Here is a 27131-nt window from a genome sequence, read left to right on the forward strand (position 1 = left end):
CCGGGTCTCAGAGATCAGAATCGACTCCCTGCGTGGTGGAAATGGGCCAAGCTCCTCTGAAAGAGGCTTTCCCATTACACAAATCCATGGAATGTCTTGTGCTGAAACCGCTAATGAATTGAGCTGGAACAGCCAAGCCAGCCCAGCACCTGCGACTGAAGGGAACTTGTTGCCTTTTGGGTTAATCCATCTCTCACAAGGACACAGCCCCAGAACACCACACAATTCCCGCCCTGCTTGTTGGGGTGGAGTAGTGACTGAGTGCTGCCTTATATCTCTCCTCCCCTTCAGAACCGGCTCAGCTGTGGAGCTCCACACATTTCCCAGCCACCTGCTCAGTGGAGGGGAGTAGTGAGCATATGCCCTCCCTTCCCCCTGGTGTTTCCAATCCTGTCTGGATATAAAGGGTGTCTGGGCAAGCACCATACTCCTGGGCATGCACCAGCCCTTGATGACTAAGGTGGGTGGTTTTTAATCCTCTCTGGCTGTGGCAAGAGTGATGTGGTCTTCACAAACGTGCCTGAAGAGGAGACTGTTTGGGGTCCTTTCATCTGCTCCCACTGCCCCCCTGGCTCAGGAAATCCAGAGATGTTACTGTCGATTGTAACCAGGGTTGTGAGCTCAATCCTTGAGGGGGCCACTTAGGGATCTGGGGCAAAAATCAGTACTTGGTCCTCCTAGTAAAGGCAGGGGGCTGGACTTGCTGACCTTTCAAGGTCCCTTCCAGTTCTAGGAGATCAGTATATCTCCATTTGTTAATTTGGGGGAGGGATAGCACATTTGTTAATTTGGGGGAGAAAAAATCTGTCTGGGGAGTGGTCCTGCTTTGAGCAGGGGGTTGGACTAGATACCTCCTGAGGTCCCTTCCAACCCTAATATTCTATGATAGGAGCTTGCTCAGGGTGGTCTGGTTGGGTGAAGGCACCTGGCTTGGGGCTCTTTTGGACAAAGAGCAGATCCTTCTACTCAAAAAGTAATAGCAAAAATTTTTTTAAGTACATTAGAAGCAGGAAGCCTGCTAAACAGGCCACTGGACGATCAAGATGCTAAAGGGGCACTCAAGGACAATAAGGCCATTGCAGGGAGACTAAATTAATTCTTTGCATTGACTTCATGGTTGAGGATATGAGGGAGATAGGCGACAAATCTGAGGAACTGCACCAAGTTCAGGTGTCATTAGAGGAAGTTTTGGAACAAATAGACAAACTAAACAGTAATACATCACCAGGACCAGATGGTATCCACCCAAGAGTTCTGAAGGAACTCAAATGTGAAATTGCAGAACTACTAATTGTAGTCTGTAACCTATCATTTAAATCAGCTTCTGTACCAAATGACTGGAGGATAGCTAATGTGATGCCAATTTTTTTAAAAAGGGCTCCAGAGGTGATCCTGGCAATTACAGGCCAGTAAGCCTAACTTCAGTACTGGGTAAACTGGTTGAAACTATAGTAAAGAACAAAATTGTCAGACACATAGATGAACATAATTTGTTGGGGAAGAGTCAACATGGTTTTTGTAAAAGGAAATCATGCCCCCCCCAATCTGCTGGAATTCTTTGAGGGGGTCAACAAGCATGTGGACAAAGGGAATCCAGTGGATATAGTGTCCTTTGATTTTCAGAAAGCCTTTGACAAAGTCCCTCACCAAAGGCTCTTAAGCAAAGTAAGCAGTCATGGGATAAGAGGGAAGGTCCTGTCATGGATCAGTAACTGGTTAAAAGATAGGAAACAAAGGATAGGAATGAACAGTCAGTTTTCAGAATGGAGAGAGGTAAATAGTGGTGTCCCCCAGGGGTCTGTAATGGGACCAATCCTATTTACATATTCATAAATGATCAGTAAACAGTAAACAGTGAGGTGGCAAAATTTGCAGATGATATAAAACTACTCAAGATATAAAGTCCCAGGCAGACTGCAAAGGGCTACAAAAGGATCTCACAAAATTGAGTGATAGGACAACAAAATGGCAGAGGAAATTCATTGTTGATAAATGCAAAGTAATGCACATTGGAAAACATAATCCCAACTATACATATAAAATGATGGGGTCTAAATTAGCTGTTACCACTCAAGAAAGAGATCTTGGAGTCATTATGGATAATTTTCTGAAAACATCCACTCAATGTGCAGCGGCAGTCAAAAAAGCAAACAGAATGTTGGGAATCCTTAACAAAGGGATACATAATAAGATAGAAAATATCATATTGCCTCTATATAAATCCATGGTTCGCCCACACCTTGAATACTGTGTGCAGATGTGGTCGCCCCATCTCAAAAAAGATATATTGGAATTGGAAAAGGTTCTAACAAAAATGATTAGGAGTATGGAGTGGCTGCTGTATGAGGAGAGATTAATAAGACTGGGACTTTTCAGCTTGGACAAGGGACGACTAAAGGGGGATATGATAGAGGTCTATAAAATCATGACTGGTGTGGAGAAAGTAAATAAGGAAATGTTATTTACTCCTTCTCATAACACACGAACTAGGAGTCACCAAATGAAATTAATAAGCAGCAGGTATAAAACAAACAAAAGGAAGTATTTCTTCACATAACAGACAGTCAGCCTGTGGGACTCTTTGCCAGAGGATGTTGTGAAGGCCAAGACTATAACAGGGTTCAAAAAAGAACTAAAGTTCATGGAGGCTAGTTCCATCAGTGGCTATTAGCCAGGATGGGCAGGGATGGTGTCCCCAGTCTCTGTTTGCCAGAAGCTGGGAATGGGCGACAGGGGATGGATCACCGGATGATTTCCTGTTCTGTTCATTCCCTCTGGGGTACCTGGCATTGGCCGCTGTCGGAAGACAGGATACTGGGCTAGATGGACCCTTGGTCTGACCCAGTATGGCTGTTTTTATATTCCTCTCATTTGTTTTCTCCTCTGAAAGGTTTTTAGTGGGGCTGCTGGATCCAGACAAACCCTGTGGGTCTCTCTAGCTCCCACACGAAACCTACCCTCTGCTGCCAGCCTATGGTGTTACAGGGGTGTTTGGATCAGAATATTTTCCTCTGTTTTGCCAGAGCTATGTGAAATTTTTGTATTGTCAGAGGTGGAGATCCATCTCAGTCTGATCTGAGCATCCCTGAATTTAGGGGATGATAGTCCTTCTTGTATCAGAAACAAGGGCACAATCCCAATTAAAAAAAAATCTGTTGCAGGCCCCTTTAAGAGTTAAAGGGACCAGGATTCTGGCTATCTGTCCCTCTGCTGGCTGTTTGCTTTGGGAGGCTGTGAGTGAAACAAACCCGAGCTGGTTAGAAGAGTCTTTCTTGCCACCCTGGGTTATAGTATTATGACTGTTGTCAATGACTGTCCCTGTAGCTGGTAGCAAAAGGAACAAGATCCAACATCATCTGAAGTGGAGTCCGTACTTGGGGGACTAGCGCCCGGTCATGCTAAGACTTATGGAGGTGGCTCTGCAGGGTTGGGCCCTCTGTGTGGCAGGTGAAATGTACATCAGACACTCTTAGGTCAGACATGTGCTGTCCTGGTGCCACGTGTAAACGTCAAGCCATCTGCAAAGGATGAAAGCAAAACGTGACAAACATCTGTGCCTCCAAACCTCGCAGTTAATGCAAAAAATTAACCGCCCCCGCCCCCGGCCTTGTGGCTGACAGCAGCAGAAGGGAAATCCCAGGGAGGTTGGAGACGGAGACTCACGATTTACTGTAACTCCAAAATGACTGTGGACAAAGGTCCAGATGCTCAGCAAGTGGGACCTGACGTGGCTGTGTTGATTTCAGTGGAGCTAAGCTGACTTGCACTTGTTTAGGATCTGGCCTAGAGGCCGATGGCCTGTAAAGGGAACAGATTGAGGGGAGCATGTCTTCTTGTTTCTCATTTGTTTCCTTTTCTTGCAGCACAGTTTAGAATTCAGAGCTGCAGGGGGACGGAGGGAGGGTGGGTCTGTGATTTTTGCAAGCTGATGGGTCTGTGGCTTCCTGCCTCCTGGATGACTCATGTTCGCTCAACTCGATTCTGAAGTGTGATAAAAAGGGAAAGGCAAATCTGCCCGTTCCTCCTGTCTTGCTCAGCCAGTGGCTGAGATGGCAGGTGAGGAGCACTCTGCCCCAGGAATGGAATGTGACATGGACTGGGGCAGTGACACTGCTGCACCTCCTGTTGCAGTTACTAGCCATAAGCTCTGATCCACAGCCCACTGATGTCAGTGGAGGGTCTGTTAACTTCAATGGGCATCGGACCAGGCCCACAGTGCTGAGAAGGGGCAACACTTGTGATGCAGGCAGGCTGGGGAGTAGCGGGAGGCAGTGTCCCTGACTAAGCAAAAGCTTTGGTGGCCGATCCGGATCTCTCACAGTGGTGTCACTCCAGAGACTTCAGTGGAGTTACTCCTGGTGTGAACCAGTGGAAGTAAGATCAGAGTCTCCTCTGTTTTACTTTACTACCGGAGCTGTGTGAAATTTTAATATCGTTAGAGGTGGATTTAAAGCAAGACCCCACCCAGATCTGAGCATCCCTGAATGTTGGGGCGGAGCCAGATTTCAGTGAGGGTAACTGTATATTTTCTTGCAGTATATTATTCAGCCACTAGTTCACCCTGTGTGCTGTACAGAGTTCCAGGCAGGGTGCGACTCTGCTGGTAAACAAAGGAGACAAAGTTGGGAGTCAAGCTACATGGAAGCTGTTTGTTTTTGTCTTTAGCTGTGGCTTCTTGAATAAATGCTTCCTGTTAAGAATGACTATGGTTCTATAAACCACGATATCAAGGAGGTGACCTGACAGAGGTATATAAAATAATGAACGGTCTTGAGAAGGCCAGTTGGCAACATCTTCCTCACAAGGGGCATCTGATTAAATTAAAAGTTATTAATCTAAAACTGGTGAAAGGAAGTACATTGGGAACAATTAACCTGTGGAACTCACTGCTACAGGATATCATTTTAGAGAAAAAGATGGCTCTAAAGTAAAGTGTTGACAATTATATGGGTAATAACTAGTGTCTGAATTTATACTAACCAGGTTAAAAGCACATGAGCTATACCTACCATCATGATGCATGATAAAGGACTGCCACAGGGAGATGCAAATATAAGCCTTTTGTTGCAAAACTGAGTTTTGCATCTAACTCTGAAGCATCTTTGGTGCTGATCCCTGTCGGAGGAAAGTTATTGGCACTGTGGACCTTTGGTCTAAGCCTGCATGGTCCTAAAAATTAAACTAGCCAGTCTAGCTTCATTGCCCAAGCAGAGGGAGAGAAAAGTAAAGTAACTTCGGATGCACTCTGGCTGAATTCCCATGGACTCTATCTAGGAAGGCATGTGGCCCCTGACTGCTCAACGAGGCCCATAAATAGTGGGAAATAAATGAGACCTTTCACATTCTTTAATTTTAGTAACTGAAGCTGCCATGAGTAGCAGAGGGATTTGATTACATATATGTTGATGGTCCCCTTTAAGAAAATCAAGGTATTGTTAGTAGCTACAAGCCAATCTTGGGGGTGCCGGGAAGGATCGTTATATAGCTTATGTAGCCAATAGTTAATGGAAAATGTGAACAAACTTGGCCCTAAATCTCCCTTGTATAGAATAAGAGCTTACAGAAGCTAAGAACAACAGAAATGTTGCCATGGCGCTTCCCCCCCCCCCAATAAAAACCCCTTTTGCAAACATTCTCCAGCAGTGTTTGCTACCCAAAGGCTGTAGCTTTGTGCCAATACAAGGCAATCTGATGGTGAAACTGATGATAAGCAAAGGCTAAGCTGCTGAGCTGAGAGAGAGAGACAAAAAGCAAAGCTAGGGAGCAAACAGTGAAGGAAATTGGATGTGTAAAAGCCTTTGGCATAGAAATTGAAGGTGTTGTTAATTCCACAAGTACAGAAACTTGCTGTGTAGAACTGCCGGGGGCTTGATTCTAGATTCCTCACATCCCTAAAATGTCCATAGGATTTAGAGGCGCCTTTGGGGACCACCAGGATTGCAGGTTTATAGGCCCCCTTAAGGAACTTTATCATATACAGATTTAAAGACCCAATCTTGCGCATAGAAATAGCCGGAGTCAGGCTCAGTTACACCGACCTGCAGGATCCGAGTTCTGTTTTGAATGCGAACTTTAAAGGAAGCAACTTTAAAGCCAGTTCGCTCAAGAGAACCTCTCTTTTTCTGAACACTGGTGACAAGGCTAAATCCACCAGCTGATTTTCAGTGGCAGAGGGAAAGCGAATAGTAAATGTTTCTCTCCCCTTCTCTCTCCTCTGGTCCCACCCCTCAATTAACTTCTTCATGGGGAGAGCTATACTGCCACATGTCACATTCCTTTGTAAATCTGTGGGCTGGAGCCAGCCAGGGGAAGCCCCATGAAAGACCCCACAGCCGAAGGAGATATTGCAGCATCAAAGCATGATGTGTGCTTTACAGTTTCCCGGGGAACATGATCCACAGCAAAAAGCTCCACAGAGTGGAGAGACAAGGGGGGTGAGGCAATCTCTTTTATTGAACCAACTTCTGTTGGTGAGAGAGACAAGCTTTTGAGCTGCACAGAACTCCCCTTCGGGGCTGGGAAAGGTTCTCCCAGCATCACAGCTAAATACAAGGTAGAACAGATTGTTCAGCACAGGTAGTTAGCCGCACATATTCTAAGGGATCATTCAGGCCTGTTAACACCTCTGCAGTCATTGCAGGTGGGGGTTTAAAGGGTTATTTTGTTGTAAAAAGCAATAAATCCAGTGTGTCTATTTGGTCCATGATTTTTAGCATCTAACAAATGAATCTAAGCTCCCAGTCTTATTTTTTGAAGGAATTGTGCAGGTTTCCTCGAGGACGAGGACTGAGAGGTCAGCTATAGAGCGATCGCTTGGTGACAAGTGCTCTCCCATAGGTGATACAGGGTTTTTTGTTTATCATTTTTCTCTGTGAGTTCATTCAAGAGCGTGGTGAATGTCTGTCTGTTTTACCCACATGGCTGTTATAGGGGCATTTAGTGCACTGGATAAGATACGCCACATGCTGTGATAGGCATGTGTGGGACCCATGGATGTGGGGGGTGTTGATCATCATAGCAGATATGAAAGGAAACCGGCGCACGACAAAGCCTGGGAGCTTAAATTCATAACTCTGCTAGATGCTAGAAACCCTGGACTGAATACAGACACTGGATTTATGGCTTATTACAACAATCTGTAACCCACTAAATTCCCCCTTCCACAGCTTTCCTGCCCTCCAGGACTGGAGGGGTGATAACAGGCCACTTCACCTGGAATGATCCCTTGAAATATATAACTACTTATGTGAAACAACCTGTTCCACCTTGTATTTAGCTGTGACTCACTGAGCGATTTCCCAGACCTGAAGGAGAGCTCTGTGTAAACTCCAAAGCTTCTCTCTCCCCAGCAGGAGTTGGTCCAATAAAGGTTACTACCTCACCCACCTTGTCTATCTAATATCCTGGGACCAACACAGCTACCACTACGCTGCATACCACAGAGTGGAAGCAGGAGCCAGAGCGATTGAGGCGTAGGGGGCAGGGCGAGCTACGGGTTCTTTCTTTCTTTTTTTTTTTTGAGTCAGTTATTGCTAAGGCAGCTGTACTCTGGACACACTCAGGATATGACATCACTGGGAGGGGGGGCGGGAAAGATCAGGCAGAGTTTCTTTAATGAAAACCCCAGCGAGGGTTGGTGCGTGTGTGAGGTTTTTCCCTGACCCTGGGATCTCACAGCTAAACCGAGGGAGCCCAGAAGGAATCCGGAGGATCTAGCTAGTTGACCTTTCCATACACTCGGGAGGGATTTGGTCTCTAATTCAGATCAGTTCTGGAGTTAGGTGAGTGTTTGGTTTTGGGTTTTTTTTAAACTTTCTTTAAGAAGTTTCTGGTTTGCTCTGAGAATAACTGTCTCACAGCAAAGCCCCTTCCAGCTCCAACCTCACGCTTTCCCTGCTAGCCTGTTGTGTGTCACACTCCCACTGGGAACAAGAGCAACACAGCCAAGGGGATTGATTCCCCCCAACTTCGGACCCCCGCAGTGAAGATGCAGATGGTACATTTTAGGGGGAGGGGGCATTTCAGGAGCTGGATGCTGCAAACTAGGGTCCGCTCAGCTGGTGCGCGTGTCAATATTTAGTGACCCCGTATTTTGTGACATCCGGGGCGAGCGTGAGGGGCCAGCCATAGCAGAGGGGGAATGAATGTGGCTTTCGGAGCCGATGAGCGGAGTAAATGTCACTTCCTGGAGCAGATGAGGAGCCAAAACAGCCAGTTTGGAAGCAGTATTCTGTGCTTAGCAGAGTTTGGACAGGGGCCAGCTGTCACTGTAAGGCTACGCTGAGGAAACTGACAAGGGTCTGGGAGCAGAAATGTCCTTTGTGTGGTTGCAGTGTTTTGCAGTTACATGTCCCATAGCTAGTGGCTTGAGTGAGGCAATTGCATGTCCTGGAAGCTGGTCCATACGTGTTGGAGTGAGAGCATGGTGTCCGGGAGGAGCTTGGGTTTGCTCAGAAGATGAGTTGTAGAGGGTTGGTGTGTCGTGTTTTTGGTATCATGTCTGACCCCCACATGGGGGCTGCGCGGCTCACATGCTCCGAACAGGCAGCAGGAGCCACTGAGCCCAGGCTTTTGGGGGTTGTGCCTCTGTAGCAACGGTTACTAAGGCCTGGACCTGGTCCCTCCAGAGCTAGGAGCATGAGCCTTTACTGAATTACACAGACCCCAAATCCCCTAGCTGGCAGCTGTGGTAGATCCATGTCCTCTGTGGATCAGGCACAGAGTGGGACGTGTAACACACACTGGCCAGAGAGCTACACCTCTCTTCTGCTTTCCAAGTAAGAGGATCGGTCTAGTGAGAGGAAGGTTGGCCCGGTGGTGAAGGCGTTAGCCTCTGACCTGGGTTCAATTCCCCCCTCTGCCACAGACTCCCCGTGTGACCTTGGGCCAGTCACTTAGCCTCTATGTGCCTCCGTTCCCGGATAAAAGCACCACCCTACCTCACAGAGGTGGGGGGAGGAGAAAGACATGGTGTGAGGAGGTGACGGGGGCGCGAGAGACTGAAGCTGGCTCCTGGTCCCTTGGGGAACAAACACTACAAGGAGGCGTGATCAGAAGCGAATTCTAAGAGGGTGTTGGAGGAGCAGTAGCCGAGGTGCGTGATGCCAGGCACTCAGTGGGCTAGCACTGGGCAGAGTGATGGGCCGGCTTGGGGCAGACAGATGTGACAGTGGCGGGAGAGCAGGCAGGCTGGGTGATACCAGGCAGTGGGCGTGGAGGCAGCAGATGGGGACTGTCTGGCAGTGGGCAGAGTGAAGAGGGAGTGAACAAAACCAGGCAGGGGGCAGGGGTCTGGAAGCAGAAATCTGCTTGGCACGGTTATAGTGTTTCGCACTAGGGGACAGAAGGGGGTTTCCAAGTCCTGAGCGATTTGGTGGGAAATAGCCACAGGAGTAACCTGGGCTCCACTCTCCTGGCTGCAGCTTCCCAGGCTGTGTCCTGACTGCAGCAGCCAGAAGGGTGATTCCCTACTTGGGTTTTGGTGCCTAGTTGCTATGGTGGTTGGTGCTGCATCCGAACAGCTGAGACTGTGGGAAGTTCCCTTCCTGGGACCCACAGACAGATTCCCATGACGTCTAGCAGGTAAATGATGATCTCCAAGGAGCTCAGAGCAACATCTCTCAGCTGGGACTCCTCTTCAGATCTTCCTCTCCCAGGCTCGCTCGCTTTGGCCTCTCCCCCAGCCCTTCACGCCCCGGCCAGCAAACTCCCCCTCCCAGCAATTTCCTTGGAACGTCTCCTGGAATTTTCCATCCTTTGTGACGGCACTTGGGATCTGTGGCCAATAACCCCGTTCCTCCAAGGCAGCGCAGCCGGGGGTCTGGCTTCAGCAGGAAGCCAAGAGAAACCAGCCCTGTCTGGGGAACATTATGGCCAAGTGACCATTTTTAAAATATAATCATGTCACGTCCCCCTAGATGAGTTAAACTCAAAGGCTGTACAGGGACAGGGTGCAGATGGCTGACTTGGCCATAACGCTGCTGAGCCCTAGGGGACGTCCGATCCATTTCCAGACATACGGCTCTTTGTATCAGGGTTTCTCTACAACAGCAACAAGGCTCCAAATCTGCAAATGCTTCTGCGCATGCCTAACTGTGAGCCCCCTCATCCCGTTGACTGCAGAGGCACGTGTGTAGGTGAATGCAGGATCAGAGCCCAACTAAGAATAGTTAATGCAGTTGCAGGTGCCTGATGGGACAGCTGGCTGGAGAAGTTAATATCCGCTCGAAATATCTCGCCATTATCCCTTTAAAGCTTCAGCTAGCAGGTTCCTCGCTGACTTCTCCAATGCTCATCTGCTGTCGAAGTCATGTGTCAGCAGGGGACTTTCCTCTTTTACTGTTGAGAGCAGAGAGGAATTCCCTAAAGCATGACATTGAAAGGAAGACTCGTGCAGTCAAACTTGAGAGGAGCTGAAGTCAGCCACTGAGACGGCTAGGAGGAGTCCTACAGGCCTCCTTCTTTTCTCCTGCAGAGCTTGCCTGGCTGGAGTCTCTTCGGGTGTGCCCGCATGGCAGCAAGAACAAACCCCACCGCAGCGCGTCTCAGAGCCCAGGTCGACTGACTCAGGCTCGCGGGGCTCAGAATGGCAGTGTAGATGTTCTTGCTTGGGCTGGAGTCACAGGCACCGACGTTTCTTTTTCCCTCTGGGCGCTCCACCCCCGCTCTGCCCCAGGGCTCCGCCCACGCTCCCCCCTCCCCCCAAAGCCCTCCCCGCCCACCCACTGCTCGCTCCTCTCCACCCTGCATCATCCAAGCGCCTCCCGTCAGCCGCTCGCTGCTGGGTGGCTAGTCCCAGGGCCCCGCCAAACAGCTGTGGATGGTGGGTGCTGAGGACCCCCTATTTTTTTTTCCATGGGTGCTTGAGCTGTGGAGCACCCATGGAATCGGCACCTATGGCTGGAGCCTGGGCTCTGAAACTCGAGCGGGAACGTCTGCACTGCTATCTGTAGCCCCGTTGGACGAGCCCTGCCAACCTAAGTCAGTAGACTCAGGCTCTGAGAGGCATTGCCATGTTTGGGTTTTTCTGCAGATACTCAGGCCCCAAGGTCACCCACAAGCCACGTGCAGGTGGCACGAGAGAGGCAATTTGTGACTGTCAACTCCCCAAACCCAAGAGTCGGTGAACTAAAAGGGTGACTCTTAACTAGGCCGGTAGAGAGATCTGGTACACTCATGAGCAGGGCAGGGGTGTAGTGATGGCAAAGGGGTAGGACCAAGTCTGTCCACTAGAGAGCAGCGTTGCAGGGGCATGCAGACCAGTTTGTTGTAAACTCAGGCTCTGCGCAGATTCAGGCAGCCTCCAACAGATGGGTTGAGCCAGGCCTGGATGTTTGGAGGGACACTCACATTTTACAGAGAGGCCCCCCCCAAAAGTTGGTTGCTTGCCTTCCCACCCCTGGGTTCAACAATGCAAGCAGGCCTGGGGCCCCTTGCTTCGAACTGGGGCCCTGCGTTTCCTAAAGATGGATTTTTACCCCCACTGGAAATTCACGCATGGATGTGAGAGCCTGTGATCTGTGACCCGCCCCTGGCTGAGCACCTCCTTAGGAGCTGGCGGCATGTCAGAGTCATCGTTAGGCTGGTGTTAGGATGTTAAATGCTTCGCTCCGTCCCAGCGTGAGAGCAGCTGTTCCGCTTCTTTAAAATTTGGATCGTGTTGCTCAGTGGCTGTTTGAGGTTATCGGAGCCAGATGCTTGTGTGAGTCTTTGACCACTGGCATGCGAGAGGGGATTTAATTCATTAAAGGTTTCAAACAGCCTCCCAGCACTGCATTTAATTGTAGATCAAGTACCAAGCTGTTTCTCAGCCGATGAGCAGATGGATACATTTTCCTGGCTGATCTGTTCGTTTTGGTCACCCGGGGCTGCTGAGTTTGCTTTCTCATGGTTTATTAATAATACTTACTTATTCATTCTTTCTGGTAGCAGCCACAATGTAGGAAGGCCCAGATCCTAAACGAGATTTACGTGGCTAGCTTCCAGGCACCTGGGCAAGTCACAACCTCCCTGCCTCAGTGTCCCCATTTCTAGAACTACAGTATATTTGAGGATCTGGGCCTAAACGCTTTTCAACGGACAAGGAAGCCTGGTCCTTGCCTTGAGGAGCTTTCAAGCTAAACACAGCAGAGCTGAGCAAGGAGAGGGGTGCACCATATATACCCTCGTTCTAAAAATGGGGGAAACTGAGGCAAGGAGGTTGTGACTTGCCCAGCTGCCTGAGAAAATCAGAATCAGAGCTGGGATTCTGTTCTGTTCTCATACTGTGCCCATCACCTTGGTATCTGGGCACTTAGATTAGAACTCAGGAGCTCCCCGCTGCCCAGTCTAGCTCTTGTTTATCACTTTCCCCATTCGTGCGACTTTCCTTTCCTCTTTTGTGTGTACCTGTGTAACAAAGTGGAGATGACGCGTGAGAGCCTGTTTGATTACCGCTGTGCCCTGCATCTTACACCATACGCTGGCTGGACTTCTCATGTTTAAAGGTTGCTGTGCCTATTGAGAGGTCTCTGAAGCTGGACTGATGACTAGGGGAACTGAAACTTAGCCAGATGGGCTGTGAGTGCTGTTTTCGTTTGTGGCTTCCTTCTGCATCTGACCCTATTAGTCTCTAAGGTGCCACAAGGACTCCTCGTTGTTTTTGCTCCTACAGACTAACACGGCTACCCCTCTGAAACCTGTGACCCTGGATGAATATTCATTTTGTATTTGGCTGTGGCAATGTGGTCTAGTGAGTAGTGGGAGTCGGGAGAGAGCTAGGTTCTAGTCCGAGGTAAATCAGTCAGGACTCCATTGTGTTGGGTGCTGTACATACACATAGTAAGAGAGAGCCTGTGCCTCAGAGTTTACAGTCTAAATAAACAAGACAGACAAAGAATGGGAGAGGAAACAGGCATCAATTCGGCGACTTCCCTGGGTCACACAGAAACACAGCCAGGAACACCCATCCAGGTCTCCCGACTCCCAGTGCCACCGCTGAGCTGCTATGTGACTTTGGACAACTCACGCAACTCCACCTGTGCCTCAGTTTCCCCATCTGTGCAATGGAGCTGACGGGACTGGCCCAGAGCTTTGTCAGTCTGCATCTGAAAAACTCTAACCCTTGCACCGGTAACAGATGTCCTTTTGAGGCACAGAGGAACCTGTTCTTGGAAAACTATTAGGAGAAGCCCTATGTTTCTTCAGCGTTGTACGCATATAACTATATCGGACAGGGGCATGATTATTTTAACTGAGATAGTTACACCAGTACAACCCCTAGTGTGGACACTGTTATACTGCTATAAAGGTGCTTCTGCTGGCGCGGTGTATTTCCCTTTCTGAACAGGCAGGGCTATACCAGTGTAAAACACTTTTCTCCCAGTATAACTCTCTCTTTAACTTGCTAGTGGAGACAGGCTGTAAGTTACAGCTCTGCATGTGGACACCTATTCTGGCTTAGCTGTGGCTTGAGCATTGGCTTAGGTAGTAAATTTACAGGCACAAACTAGACCAATTAAACCGGTTTTAAACCGATCTGGATTTTCCCTGATTTAATTAAACCAGTTTAAGCTAAACTGGTGCTTCTTCTCAGTGTAGACAAGGCCATGTGCCTAGAGGAATGAACACAGTGCAGCTGGTGATGAAACTGGCAGCCGAGTCAGTGCTGGAGCTTATATTCGTGCCTGACCCAGCAGATACAGGAACAGGGCTCCCCCTTCCTTCCTTCGTCTACAGTACTGAGGCCTTTCTGCTGCAGCTCACTGGCAAAAGAATCTGGGACGCTGCCTGGTGAATGGAGCACTGTGGGGAGGGGGAGGGAGCCGGCGCTCTCCAACTTCCTGCCTCCTCAATTGTGAGCTACGGCTGCCGGGACAGGCCCACCTGGGACAGGAAGGGCCCCACTCACAATGGGGGCAGCGCAGCAGGAAAGGCAGCGGGGTCTCCGGCCGGGACGGCCACCTGTCCGCATCCCACATCTGCTTCCGTCCATCCTGACGCTGGGGTGAGGACGCTGCTCGCTGAGGGCTGGGAAACTGGACGGAGCTGGTGCTGTGAATACCTGGGAGACTGCAGGGCAGGCTGATTGGCTCAGGCACTGGGTTGGGAGTCAGGAGACCTGGGTTCTATTCCTGGCTTTACCATGGGCTTGCTCAGTGACCTCAGACAAGTCACGTCCCTGCCCTGTGCCTCAGTTTCCCCTCCTGTCTGTTGGCTATATAGATTGTAAGCTCTCTAGGGGCAGGGACACTCTCTCTTACTATATGTCTGTAGAGTGCCTGGTAAAATGGGGCCTCTAGATGCTATTGCAATGCTAGTTCTAATTCACGAAATTCCCTGCAATCCAGTTAGCAATGGGCCCAAAACCCGGGGTGTGAGTGTCCCCGGTCTCTGCAGGAGGGAGGATGATGCCCTCCTGAAGTTTAGGTCCTCAGGGTTGATTTGACAGGCTCTGTGGCTTTTTGGTGCCTCTAGTGGACTGATTTCCATGAAATGAAACAACCATTGGAGCATGGAACCTGGCCAAGCCATGCAACAAAAAATGGGTGGCTTCTCCCAACCCCTCAGCAAGGAACTAATAGCAAATGCTGTAGTAAGGTATCACCAGCTGGGGGCGATCGAACCCTCTGAGTACCGGAAGCCACGAGTGGATCGCTCCATAATGGCCCTTTCTGTACGCTCCCCGTGAAGCGCTGGTACAGGCCACTGTCAGCGACAGGCTACTGGGCTAGATGGACCATGGTCTGATGCAGTATGACACTTCTTCTGTATGGAGGGGCAGGACTGTGCAGGGGTCAGTCTCCTGGCTGGCCATAGACTTCTTGGGCAACTCACTAAGACACGCTGTGCCTCAGTTTTCCATCCATAAAATGGGGATAATGCACCGGCGTGTGGTGAGGGTAAATGCATTACAGGTCATGAGATGCTCCGATACTATAGTAACAGGGGCCATATAAGTACCTTAGATTGGGCAAATCCCTATGCAGACTGGCTACATTGTAATTAGCACCGGTAGGAACCAGCTGCGATTTCAAGCAAGGGAAAGCTCGTTTGGGACAAACAGCAGCTCTGTCCATCTGCACTATGGGTTGCATTGGTTCCGCACTGCCGATGGCTGTAACTAGGCCAAAGGTTAGTTGAAGGGTTATTGATCTACTCCAGCACATATCCTGGTATGCCCGGAAATATCACCAGTGATTAAACAACAGCTGAGAAAGAACTGATTCGTGATTCAGCAACTTTGTTTTGCAATGGGTCTCCTGGTCACTAGGACAAATTAGCGAAAGGCTGGGGTTTCCGATCAGTTCCCCGTTTGCTCCATGATTCAACCCCTGGGTGTCATCACAGCGATCCCCTGTGCAATTGGCAGGGCTGATGTTGCTCAGCAGAGATGAGTTCTGGGCCTCCCAGAGAAATATCTAAGCAAATTCTTATAAAGAAGATAATAATACTTGTATAGTGCTTTTCACCTGCTGGTCTACAGATCTGTGATGGAGTGTGTTAGCCCTTTGCAGTTCCCTGCTGGGGTCCTACTACACGATTCCCTAAGAAGCTGTGAGCTGAGAAGAAAAGAGCAGCCAAGGTGGGTCCTCCAGGCTTGCCTAAAGAGGACTCTCTGGAGTAGTCACTGTGGAAAACCACAGAGACCAGGTCCTTCCAGGGCTAGAGGGGCTAGCAGCAGCCAATCAGGGCCCTGCTGACTCAGATAAAAGGAGCTGCCTGGTGTTTAGTGGCGCAGTCCCTGGCTAGGACTGGAGGAGAGAAGGAGGGAGTCTCTCTCTGGGCACAGGGGCCTGACAATACACAGAGTTCATGGCTGGCTGAACCTGCACAGCTGGGATTGCAGAGAGAGCAACCTGGGGACACTGGCCCTGAGCGAGGGCTGGAGATAAAGGGCCTGGTTGGATGAAGCCCAAGGAAGCAGCAGTGATGGATTGGAGAGGGCAGTATGTGCTACTGTGCATAGGGTCCCTGGGCTGGAACCCAGAGCAGTGAGCGAGCCAGGTTCTGCCACCAGCCACTGGCGTAAACCCCACAAAGGGGATGGGGCTTCTTTGGGACTCTGAACAAAGGGCCAAATTTAAAGGGCCCAGAGCTGCAGTTGAAGACTCCAGCGAGGGCAAATCGACTGTTTATTTATTAGACTCTTTAATACCCTGGAAGGTCATTGAGACTTTGTGATTCAGCTGGAGGGCCAAGCCGCGGGAGGCCCTGAGGGCGGCCAGCAGCGTGCAGGTGGCACCAGGGTTGAGAAAAGGAAGGCAGTACTGCACCCTGCCACTTGGAGGCGCTCAAGAGGTGAGTGCCCCAATCCAGGATCACAGATCAGTGGTGCCTCACAAAGCACCCTGGTAAGATAGAGAAGAATGAAACCAAAGCAGGCAGAGTGACTTCCCCAAATGCAGCAGCAAATCGGGACTAGAAAGCAAGAGGCTGACCCCAGGTCCCCTTCCCTGTAGGCCTGGGGTTTAGACATCCAGAGGCTTTGATTTATTTCAGCTGTATCCTTGGTAGGGTTTGTAGGCACCTGCTGTAATGGAATAGACTGCAGCTGCTGCTTGTTCTTCCCCCTGCGGATTTGATGCTTTGGGAAGGAGTTGGTTTTGTAATGTGAAAATTAAAAGCAAAAATGTGCACCTCCAGGCCACTGTGTTGCTCCAGGATGCATTCAGTGAAGAGGTGGGAAAGATCGGGGCAGGGTGTCTAATGGTGTGAGGCGGCTGTCTGAGGAGAAGCCGCTGCAGCATATACTGAGCCTCCCTGAGCCCTCCTAGAATGGCCTGAGACTTGGCCATCTTCCTACTGTGTATATGGAGCAGTCCTGAGCCTATGGGCACGGCTGGAACATCATCAGCCCCACTCTGTGTGTTCGCTCTCTGTAAATAACGTCGGGTGCCCAAAATCAGAGGCTACTATGGGGGAGGGGGGAATTTGGTCCTACAGTTTTAACTGCAGGTTTCCTCCCCTCAGTCTGTTGAAGTCAATGCAATCAATTTCCAGGCCTTTGGGTGAAACCATAGCTCAGAGCTATGAATAATAATACTTTGTATAGCAGCTTCCACTGCAAGCACTCCTACTGCCCCTGTGAGGGAGAAAAGGATCATCATCTCCATTCTGCAATTGGGGAAACTGAGGCACAAAGGGGCAAAGTGACTTGCCCAAGGTCATGCAAGGAGTCTGTGTCAGAGCCAGGAATTAAAGTCCCATTTCAGTGCCTTAACCACAAGAACCAGAGCAGCTATTAGACTGCAAGGCTGCAATCCCTGGCCTTGTTGCCGGGGGGGGGGGGGGAGCAAAACTCCCCTGAATTCAGTGGGGCCAAGATTTCACCCCCAGGTCCCTGGGCTCTGAGCTTTTGCTTTGCCCTCCCCATCCAAGATTCGCGCTAATACTAAACTGACCCCTCTTGAGAGAGATCGAGAAGTGACCTGGCTTCTTTGTAGGTTTGTGGCTCTACAGACTGACTTTGCTTTGAAGGGGAACGTTCTGCTTCTACTTTTTCTGAAGATCTGTTTTCTTCCAAATTCCTGTAAGGATTTACAAGGCCTGTGCAGCTTGGCAGCAGCGCCGACAGCGGCTCACTAAGCAAAACCATGACAAACATATGCAATGGTGACTGAGCTCCAGCTACGGGTGCATGTTATGTAGCGTGAGGGACTTTGAATCCTACTTTAAGTGCAAATCTCAATGCGACCTTAACTATGGAGTCACCACCAATGCCCTAATAGGTAGGGGTGTGTGTGTGTGTGTGCGTGTATCAATTATATTTATGGCACTGATCTAGCGAAAGTATTGACGGACCTACTTAACTTTAAACATGTGACTAGCTCTGTTGAAGTCAGTAGGAGTCCAGTAAGTTGCATGCTTCAAGTTAAGTGCTTGCTTCAGCACTTTGCTGGATGGGGGGGCCCCAGGAAGTCTATTTTAGAAGGAGATGTAACCCAAATGTCCAGAAAACTTGCAGTCATGGAAAGCTTATCGGTATCAGCAGGGTGAGCCTTGAAAATGTGACAGCCATGCAGGAAAGTACAAGATAATGCTCATTCTTTATCTGGCACTAGTTCCAGACTCAGTAACTGGGTGGATGCTTTGGGTTACAAACCACCAGCCTCCCTCTCAGGCTATTCTGTGCTGCGAGGCAGGAAGCCGGGATGCTGCTGGAGAGTTTGAGGGCTGCTACCACGCCCCGCTGCCCCCGCTTCCCCCCAAGCACTGCCATAGAGGGGCACTGAATTCTGCCTCAGAGGGCTTGAGGCCTGTTTCCCATGCTAAGGGGCAACTTCTGCTCTTCAGTCCACAGCAGGAGTGACCAAAGCGCCTTAAAAGGTGGGGGCGGTATCAGCACCCAAACCGTGGCCCCGCCCCCCATGTCCCCTTCCCCCCTGAAGCCCCACCCTCGCACCGCCTCTTCCCCCAAGACTCCACCCCCTGCGCGCTTAGCTCCGCCCCTCCCCCCGTTGCTTGCCTTTACAGCTGGTAAAAAGCGATGGAGCCATGGCTCCTGGTCCCCCTTGTTCCAGCGCGCTTGGCCGACAGGCGCAGGTCTCACTGGCGTCAGTGGCAGACACCCTGCTAGGCTGAGAGCAGCGTTTGGTCTCTCATGTGGAGCAACAGCCACCCCTGGCCGGACGGGCAAGAAAATCCCTGTGCCCCAATGGGACTGAGGGGCTTGTGCTGCCCTCTGCACGGGGTGAATGTCACCCTTGCTTTCACACAACAGCAGGCGGCTGTCCAGGCAGGGAGGCACAGGGCATCCAAAATGAAGAGATGAGCATTAACAACAACCAGCTATTGTCCCTCAGGAACAACTGGAGACAACACTTAATACTCCAATGTCTGGATAATTTGCCCTCAGGGGAAATCTCCCCCTGCAAATCTACTGATTTCTAGCCATGCTCTCCGTCTATTGCTGCAGTGGGCTCCTCAGTACCTGCGGCGTTCCACCCAAGAGGCATTTGCTCTTCTCTAGTGGGTGACGTGATTCCAGTGTACGTTATAATGGAGTCTGCAAAGCCCCTTCTAGGATCCTTTGGGATGGAAGGACCTGAGTGTGTATCTGTGACCGTTGTTGTGACAGGTGAACCGGGTACTGGATTGGAGCTCGGGTGGCCTGGGCTCTCGTCTCTTCTGCTTGAGACCTTGGGCAAGTTACTTCCCCTTTCTGCGCCCCTTGTTCCTCTCCCACACTTGCTCTGACTTGTCAAAGTAGTTGGCAAGATTTTCAGGGCAAGGACTGTCTCTCACTTGGTGGACATGCAGCGCCTCGCACAGTGGAGCTCCGATCTCATGTGCTTAATAGTATTAACGCTGGGAACTGTAGGACGATGCAAAATGTATTTTAGCTGATCGGTGATGTTTGGCGAGGCCTTTGGCTCTTTGAAAGCGAAGCACAGATTTCAGTTCATAGTCTGAGTCCAGGAGAAACACAGACCCTCCGCTTCCGTGGTAGTAAATTCAGGAAGGCATCTAGGGGCATAATTAGCCATTTATTAAATGGCAAGTAATCCCACAATTCACGGTAGTGTTCAGGGCGACCTCCAGACCCCCTGGCCATCCCATCCGGGAGCACCCTGCTTCTACTGATGCAAAGATGCAGAACTAGCTGCCAAAGCTGGTGTCAGACCTGACACGGCTTTGTTATTTTAAAGCAAGGTGCAGATGGCAGCTGATGCAATCCAGCAACGTGGCAGGAGGAGGTAGACTGTGTGTGACTAGTTTGCATTGTATTTCAGCTGTATGGGTCGGGGAGTCTCTCCTTTTATATCACACTGTTACACTCCAACGGTACTTCCCTCGGGACACAATTGTACATGGGATTTGGGCCTAAGGGGCTTTAAAGAAACAGAAGACAAACTCCATTTTCTGGTAAATAATAGAGTGGCGTGACTGGCCAGCTAGCCGTACTCGCTTCAGAGCCTGGGGGAATTGCCAGGCTGGCCGCAGGGGCAGGCCGCAGGGAGCACTTTTATGAGCTGGGAAGCTCTTTGTGCGGGTGGGGGACTTCCCGTGTAACCACAAAGGAAATCAACACCAAGCCATCCGAGCGATGCTTGGACAGGGGAGGGGGAGGGAGGAAAGCTGCCTTGAACGCTTCTGCTACTGCTTTTTATTTTGCTTTAGAGCAGCCGCCCTTGAGATACCGGTGTGAGCAGAGCCTTTCCCTGCAAAGATCATGCTGTTACTCAAGGGATATTGATTTATGAAGAGGCTGTCAACATAAGGTGCCCCCATCTTTCACACGCAAGGCTTCCCACCGGGCCAGCCATGGTAGCACCAGCAAAAAATTTATTGCCATTTGCATTATGGCAGCACTGAGATGCCTCAGGGTCCCCCGTTGCCCTAGGTGCTATAAATACATTCCTGCCTCCAAGACCTCACCATCTAAATAGACAAGACAACAATCCTTCCTTTATCTCCATTTTGCAGATAGAGAAACTGAGGTCATGGTCACGCAAGGAGTCTGGGTAGAGCCAGGAATCGAACCCAGATTCCCTCAGTTGACATCCAATACCTTAGCTACAAGACCATCTAGTCTCTTGAATGTGCCACCAATTCGTCGTGAGCAGCTACAGTAAGGGAGAGCCTGTTACAGTTGGCTTCATAAATAACGGGTTCACTATTTCTCTGTTTTCCTTTCAGAAACCCACGATGTCCACCCTGAAGCTCTCAGGCTAGGAATCTGCCTTGGGACGCACCACTGCCCCCTTTAAACCTGGCTGCCCCAGCCCAGAATGGCTTTGTGCCTCAGCCAAGTTTTCAACAAAGACAAAACCTTTCGCCCCCGTAAGAAATTCGAGCCCGGCACCCAGCGGTTTGAGCTGTACAAGAAAGCCCAGGCCTCTCTCAAATCTGGGCTGGATCTGAAGACTGTGGTCCAGTTGCCACCTGGGGAGAATATCAATGACTGGATAGCGGTGCACGTGGTTGACTTCTTCAACAGGATAAACCTTATCTATGGGACGATGTCGGAGTTCTGCACCGAGAAGAGCTGCCCCATCATGTCCGGTGGGCTCAAATACGAATACAGGTGGCAGGATGATCACAAGTACAAGAGGCCGACCAAGCTGTCGGCACCCCAGTACATGTGTATGCTAATGGAATGGATCGAGATGCTCATTAACAATGAAGACATCTTTCCTACCAGGATTGGTAAGTGGGCTGTAGTTCTTGCATTCAGATAACAACTATTGTGATCATCTCATCTGGCCTCCTGCATAACACAGGCCATAGAACTTCACCCAGGGATTCCCACATCCGGCCCCAATGGCTTGTGGTTACTCATAGACTCTAAGGCCAGAAGGGACCATCATGATCATCTAGTCTGACCTGCACATTGCAGGCCACAAAACCTCAACCACCCACTCCTGTAATAGACCCCTAGCCTCTGGCTGAGTTACTGAACTCCTCAAATCATGATTTAAAGACTTCAAGTTACAGAGAATCCACCATTTACACTAGTTTAAACCTGAAAGTGACCCATGCCCCATGCTGCAGAGAGAGGCGAAAGCCCCCTAGAGTCTCTTCCAATCAGAGCTGGGAGGAAATTCCTTCCTGGTCCCAAATTTGGCAATCAGTTAGACCCTGAGCATGTGGGCAAGACTCACTAGTGAGATACCTGGGAAAGAATTCTCCCCCTCTTGTGTCCCATCATCGGCCATTGGAGATATCGGCTGCTAGCAGTCACAGATCGACTATATGCCCTTGTAGGCAACCTCCTCATACCCTCCCCTCCATAAACTTATCAGGCTCAGTCTTGAAACACAGCATATCTTTTAGCTAATCACCCTGTCATGCTGTAAAGACTCCAGGGGATGGAGAATCTAGCACATCACCATGGATGTGTCCATGGATAATTACTTTCTCTGTTAAAGAAGTTTTGCATCTTCTTTTTAACATTCATTGGAAAGGCAAAGGAAAATATGCCAGCTCTGTCCTGCAACCAGCTTAATGAAGTGACACTAGGAACTCTGTGTGTTGAATCCTTTTCCCCCCTACATTTGGTGCTTTTGTGGACGTGGGGGACTCTTAGCACTCGTTAAAGCCAAGCAGGGTGTGGGGAGTGGTGCTACTCAAGCTTCCTGTACGTAGCTGTGACGATGCACTCCACCCCTGACCTATGACATTCCCTGCTGTTCCACTCCTAGGTTACCTGTGGCCTACAAGGACATGTGGCTTTTTCAATGAGGACAAATCTCCACTAGGAAGTGGCCCACCACAAACAGTTATTCTTATAACCTAACCCAGTTTCCAGAGGGAAAATGTTTGTGAGCTAACCCTCTTTATTGCCCATCCTGCAGATTTAATCCTCGTTACCCCTGTGGGTAACTATGGTGTTAATATCACACATGTTAATTAGGTTCATCTGCCTTCTTTGGGGAGATCGGGGATTGGAGTTTACTGGGTTTGCTGATCAGTATCAGCGATTCATTATTTGGTCTGATGGACACATACCAGCAATCCTGTTTCCATACAGATGGCTCTTGCTCTTTTCAGCGTCTTCATGGAGCACCCGGATTCCATAAATAAACTTCCCCCTAGATAGCAGTCGGTCCTCTCCGTGGTTCAGCTGTATTGAACCCAGCTGCCAAGCCCACATGGCGCTCTTGGAAGCGGTTCCTTTTCCGATGAAGTGAGCAACGCTTGATTTTTATTTTTAATTTTTTGTTTCCTCCTCCTCCTCCAAAGGGAAGCTTTAAGAATCTTAAGACATAGTGATCAGCCTTCCAGTGAAACACAGCCCTTGGCGCGTCTTCCTCACCATTACTGCTTTCCAGAGGGTCATGGGCTTGTGAATCTGAATCCAGTCACTGCAGTTGAGGGTTCCTATTTTAGTTACCTTGGTGGGAAAGCCATAGGAATCTGGGATGGAAAAGACCAGTGCGGGTTTATTGAACGAAATCCTCAGCTGGTGTCGAGTGGCACGGCTCCAGTGACATCCTCATATTCTCCAGTCCGATTCCCAATGACTTAACTGATGGGGCTTCCATTTCTTCATTTGGGAGACTGTTCCACACTTCAGGGGCACGACTGGCAGATGCTTAAATTGATGGAGCCTGTCTTGGTAACTTAACGCAATGCACGCTAATGCAAGGCGGTGCATCCAGGCTCAATGCATATGCGTGGACAGTGGCTGTGCCTCTCAGCTGGCCTTGCACTCCCATGTGTTGGGCACTTTGGTTTCTGAGCATGCATCCAATGATTCTCAGCACTGCTGCAAACTCTGGCGTGCTGGGTGCAATGTCACAGAGCATGCTGGGGGAACTTGTTTGCCACCTGGAGGATTATGGAAGGAAAGGCCCAAACTGACACTACAAGAAGGATGTGGAAAAAATGGAAAGGGTCCAGTGGAGGGCAACAAAAATGAGTAGGGGGCTGGAGCACATGACTTACGAGGAGAGGCTGAGGGAACTGGGATTGTTTAGTCTGCAGAAGAGAAGAATGAAGCGGGATTTGATAGCTGCTTTCAACTTCCTGAAAGGGGGTTCCAAAGAGGATGGATCTAGACTGATCTCAGTGGTGGCAGATGACAGAACAAGGAGCAATGGTCTCAAGTTGCAGGGTGGGAGGGCTAGGTTGGATATTAGGAAACACTATTTCACTAGGAGGGTGGTGAAGCACTGGAATGGGTTACCTAGGGAGGTGGTGGAATCTCCTTCCTTAGGGTTTTTTTAAGGCGGCATACAAAGTCCTGCTGGGGATGATTTTTTAGGGGGGATTGGCCCTGCTTTGAGCAGGGGGTTGGACTAGATGACCTCCAGAGGTCCCTTCTAATCGTGATATTCTGTGAAGTGATGGTGCAGGACAATATTAACTGGCAGGTGGCTCCCAGCCAGGATCACTGTTTGGCTGCAGAGGCTAGGCAGAGGATAAGATGGGCTACCTTTTGAGAAGATTCTGGAGGATTGTGGGATAGCACTGGAGGACTAGCTTGCATTCATTGTTGAATCACAGCACCGCCTCATATTCACACACAACCGAGCTACATGTGATTCGGCCTAACCTGGGATTGATCAACACTTTAAATAGAGAGAGTTCTGGGTCAGAGGGAACAGCTGATCTCTTCCCTCGAGCTAAAAATGCTCGTCTAGATGCCCCTGGCTGCTGTTTGGATGTTCTGGAGGCAGCTGCTGCTTCCCTGAATGAGGGGATAAAAGCCCTCGCAGCTTGAACCTCTCGACTGCTGTTTGGGATTGCTGAGCTCTCTGGCGCTTGGACAATGCTACTGTTGCCAAGGGGGTAAAGTGAGGGTAGCAGAGAGAGAACTGAGGGTCTCCTGCTCGCCCAGTACAGCCCCCTGCGTGAAAGGAGAATCTCCATTGGCCTATACTGGGCTGGGGCCGAGGGGTTCGGAGTGTGGGAGGGGGTTCTGGGCTGAGCCTGGGGCAGGGTGCTGGGGTGCAGGAGAGAGTGCAGGGTGCAAGCTCTGGGAGGGAGTTTGGGTACTGGAGGGGGCTTAGGGCTGGGAGAGGGGGTTGGGGTGCAGGAGGAGGTGAGGGGTGCAGGGGCCAGCCAGGTAGGCTTACCCCGGGCAGCTCCCGGTCAGCGGTGCAGTGGGGCTAAGGCAGGCTCCCTGCCTGCCCTGACCCTGCACTGCTCCCAGAAGTGGCTGACACATCCCTGCCCTGTGCGCTCCCCAAATGCTGACTCCGCAGCTCCCATTGGCCGGGAACTGCGGCCAATGGGAGCTGTGGGGATGGAGCTGGCCTTAGCCCCACTGTGCTACTGTCCGAGGAGCTACTCAAGGTAAGGGGGGCCAGGGTGCTCCGCGCGCTGCTCCCGGAAGCAGCCAGCACGTCCCTGAGGCCCCTGGGAGGAGGGCCACAGGGCTCCGCACGCTGCCCCTGCCTGTAGGCCCCGCCCCTGCAGCTCCCATTGGTCACAGTTCCCGGCCAATGGGAGCTGCGGAGTCGGTGCTCGGGGCGTGAGCAGCACGCATAGACCACTGCCCTCCCCTGCAGAGGCTGCAGGGATGTCCCATGAGTGGTGCAGGGCCAGAGCAGGCAGGGAGCCTGCCTTAGCCCCGCTGCACCGCCGGACTGTTAGCGGCGTAAAATCTCCTGGTTTGGCTTCAGTGGCCTCTGGGAGATAGAGCCCGATTCCGGGAGACTCACGGCGAAACCAGGAGGGTTGGTGACCCTACCGTCAGCGAGGCCATCAGCTGGCCCGAGCAGCAGCACAACCCCCAAGCTGCTGGCGGGCTGGAGCAGCTGCCTGAGCCCCGCGCCACTGGCCCGCCCAAGCCACCCCTGGCCCCCGCCAAGCTCCAGGCCCCTGGCCAGAGCTGAGTCCTCGCTGCTCTGGGGCGGAGTGGGGGGCAGGGCCTCAGGGCGGCGCATGGGTAGGGCCACAGCCTGGGTTAGAGGAGGCTTAGCCTGCTCCGACCTTTGATACCTGCCGCCCTTGCCAACGGGCATCGTCTTAAGCCCAGCGGCAGCATTAGGCTAACGGCTGCTGGAAGCATTCACCCCCTGTGGTCCTAGTACCAGGCCTGCTTGTTCTCAGCCTCATCCCGCTCTGGATCCAGCCTTGCTTTACTCCAGCTAACCCAGCTCTGAGCCTGGTCTCCTTACCCTGGCGACTGACTTCTACTCCAGCCGCTAGACCTGACTGCTGCCATCACAGGCTCTGGCATCAATAGGTAACCTGACGTTCAGAAGTGCTGATCAGCCAGCAGTGCCTTCCGGCCCTGGGTGCTTGGCCTTTCGAACAATCAGGCTGTTTATTTAGATGCCTAAATGTGGATTTAGGAGCCTAACTTTCAGCTCCCATTATCGCAAACCTTCAGCTGGGCTCTCCAGCTCTTCCTTTATCACAAAATATCTAGCTAGCTTTTGTTCGTCATCTGCGTGGCTTCTGCGTGAGTTCGGTAGCAGCAGCGAAGTCTCTAATGGACTACAGGCCGTCTCTGGCACATCTCTCTTCGTGGGGCTAAAACTCTGCTTGGTGGTAGGGTTGCCGGGTGACTTACAGTTTCAGGTTCTTGTATTTTATTTTGGGAGTGCAGAAGGGCGTTGGGCCAGAGCGGGTCTGTTGCAAGGCAGGTTAAAGCTGGTCATCTAGTTTTGTGGGCGATCTTGGTAGTTTTAAAAATTCGGTTTTGTTCTGATTCAGAATGAAAGTCAAAAACATCAAAATTCTCAGTGGCAAGGCAAAGTCCTGGGGTCCCCAACCCTGGGGAAGCCCACCTGGCTGCCCCCCTGCAGCCACAGATGCTGGAAACATAGTGGGAGCAATGAACCTGAGCAGCCAGGCTCCTGGGGTCTTAGCTCCATCAGTCTGCCAGGCGGGCTACCGAGGAGCCAGGTGGGTCATCCGACAGGATCCTGCCTGGCAGATGGGGCTCTGTAGCAGCCCTGTCTATGTTCCACCATAGCTTCATCAACTTATCTCTGCAAAACAGTTCCATCTACATGAATTGGCCAATTCCGATGATACGTTTCATTAGGGTTTTCTCAACCAGCTTCTCTGACCACTTATTTTTTTGCTTCCCAAAAGCTTTTCCTGTGACAGTCAGCCCAGAACCACTCTGTACTGGGCCGTTCCTGGGTTTTTTCAGTGGTCCAGTTGCCAGCTATTTTCCACCTGCACCACCGTGTCCTAGTCAGTGCCGCAGAAGCATATGCCATTCTGCAGAAACCCGCTGGGGTTCAGAGAGAGTTATTGACAGACCTCCAGGAACAGACACAATGTTCTCACGTTCAGAACCCCTCTCCGGAGCCTCACAAACGGAGACGAGGAACTGGCTGTGGTGGTTTGTGGACGTTCTTTCTGGCTGAGAGTAAGAGAATATGGGTCCGTATCCATTGAGCCCTGCGAGGTGGGACAACACTGGACTTACTGTGATGCCTGCAAAACATTTGTCTCTGCTGGAGCAGCCATGGCTGCTGTTGAGCCCGAAACTGTGAAACGGCTCCTGGATGAATTTATTTGCTCGATCTGTCGGGATTACTTTACAGACCCGCTAATTACAAACTGTGCCGAGACTGTATCAATCAGTGCTGGGACAAGTGTGAAGACGTCTCCTTTCCTGAGTGCAGGGGAGCATGTTCGGAGAGAGAGCTAATCCCCAACGTGCAGTTGGGAAGTGCTGCCCAAAAGGCCAAACGGCTGTATTCAGCAGCCCCAGGAAGACCAGCAACAGACGATGGAGT

At 50.7% G+C, this 27131-nt stretch overlaps 1 protein-coding gene across 10 annotated transcripts in view; it reads left to right on the forward strand.

Moving 5' to 3' along the window:
• The first annotated feature begins 404 nt into the window (after positions 1 to 404).
• MOB3C (MOB kinase activator 3C) overlaps positions 405 to 27131 on the forward strand; it is a 75138-nt gene continuing 48411 nt past the window's right edge. For 7 of the 10 annotated variants that reach the window (XR_005584126.1, XM_039486520.1, XM_039486522.1 and 4 more), the window contains exons 1-2: positions 7614 to 7781; positions 20620 to 21129. Coding sequence is in view for 9 of the 10 variants with exons in the window: in XM_039486520.1 (XP_039342454.1) it covers positions 20712 to 21129 (418 nt within the window). In the remaining variant the exon portion in view is untranslated. Of the gene's footprint in view, positions 461 to 7613; positions 7782 to 15730; positions 16279 to 20619; positions 21130 to 26475; positions 27102 to 27131 lie in introns of those variants that run through there. The other 3 variants (XM_039486518.1, XM_039486517.1, XM_039486516.1) reach the window with 3 other exon arrangements.

Source organism: Mauremys reevesii, linkage group 8, assembly GCF_016161935.1.
Source record: "Mauremys reevesii isolate NIE-2019 linkage group 8, ASM1616193v1, whole genome shotgun sequence".
Lineage (NCBI taxonomy): Eukaryota > Metazoa > Chordata > Testudines > Geoemydidae > Mauremys > Mauremys reevesii.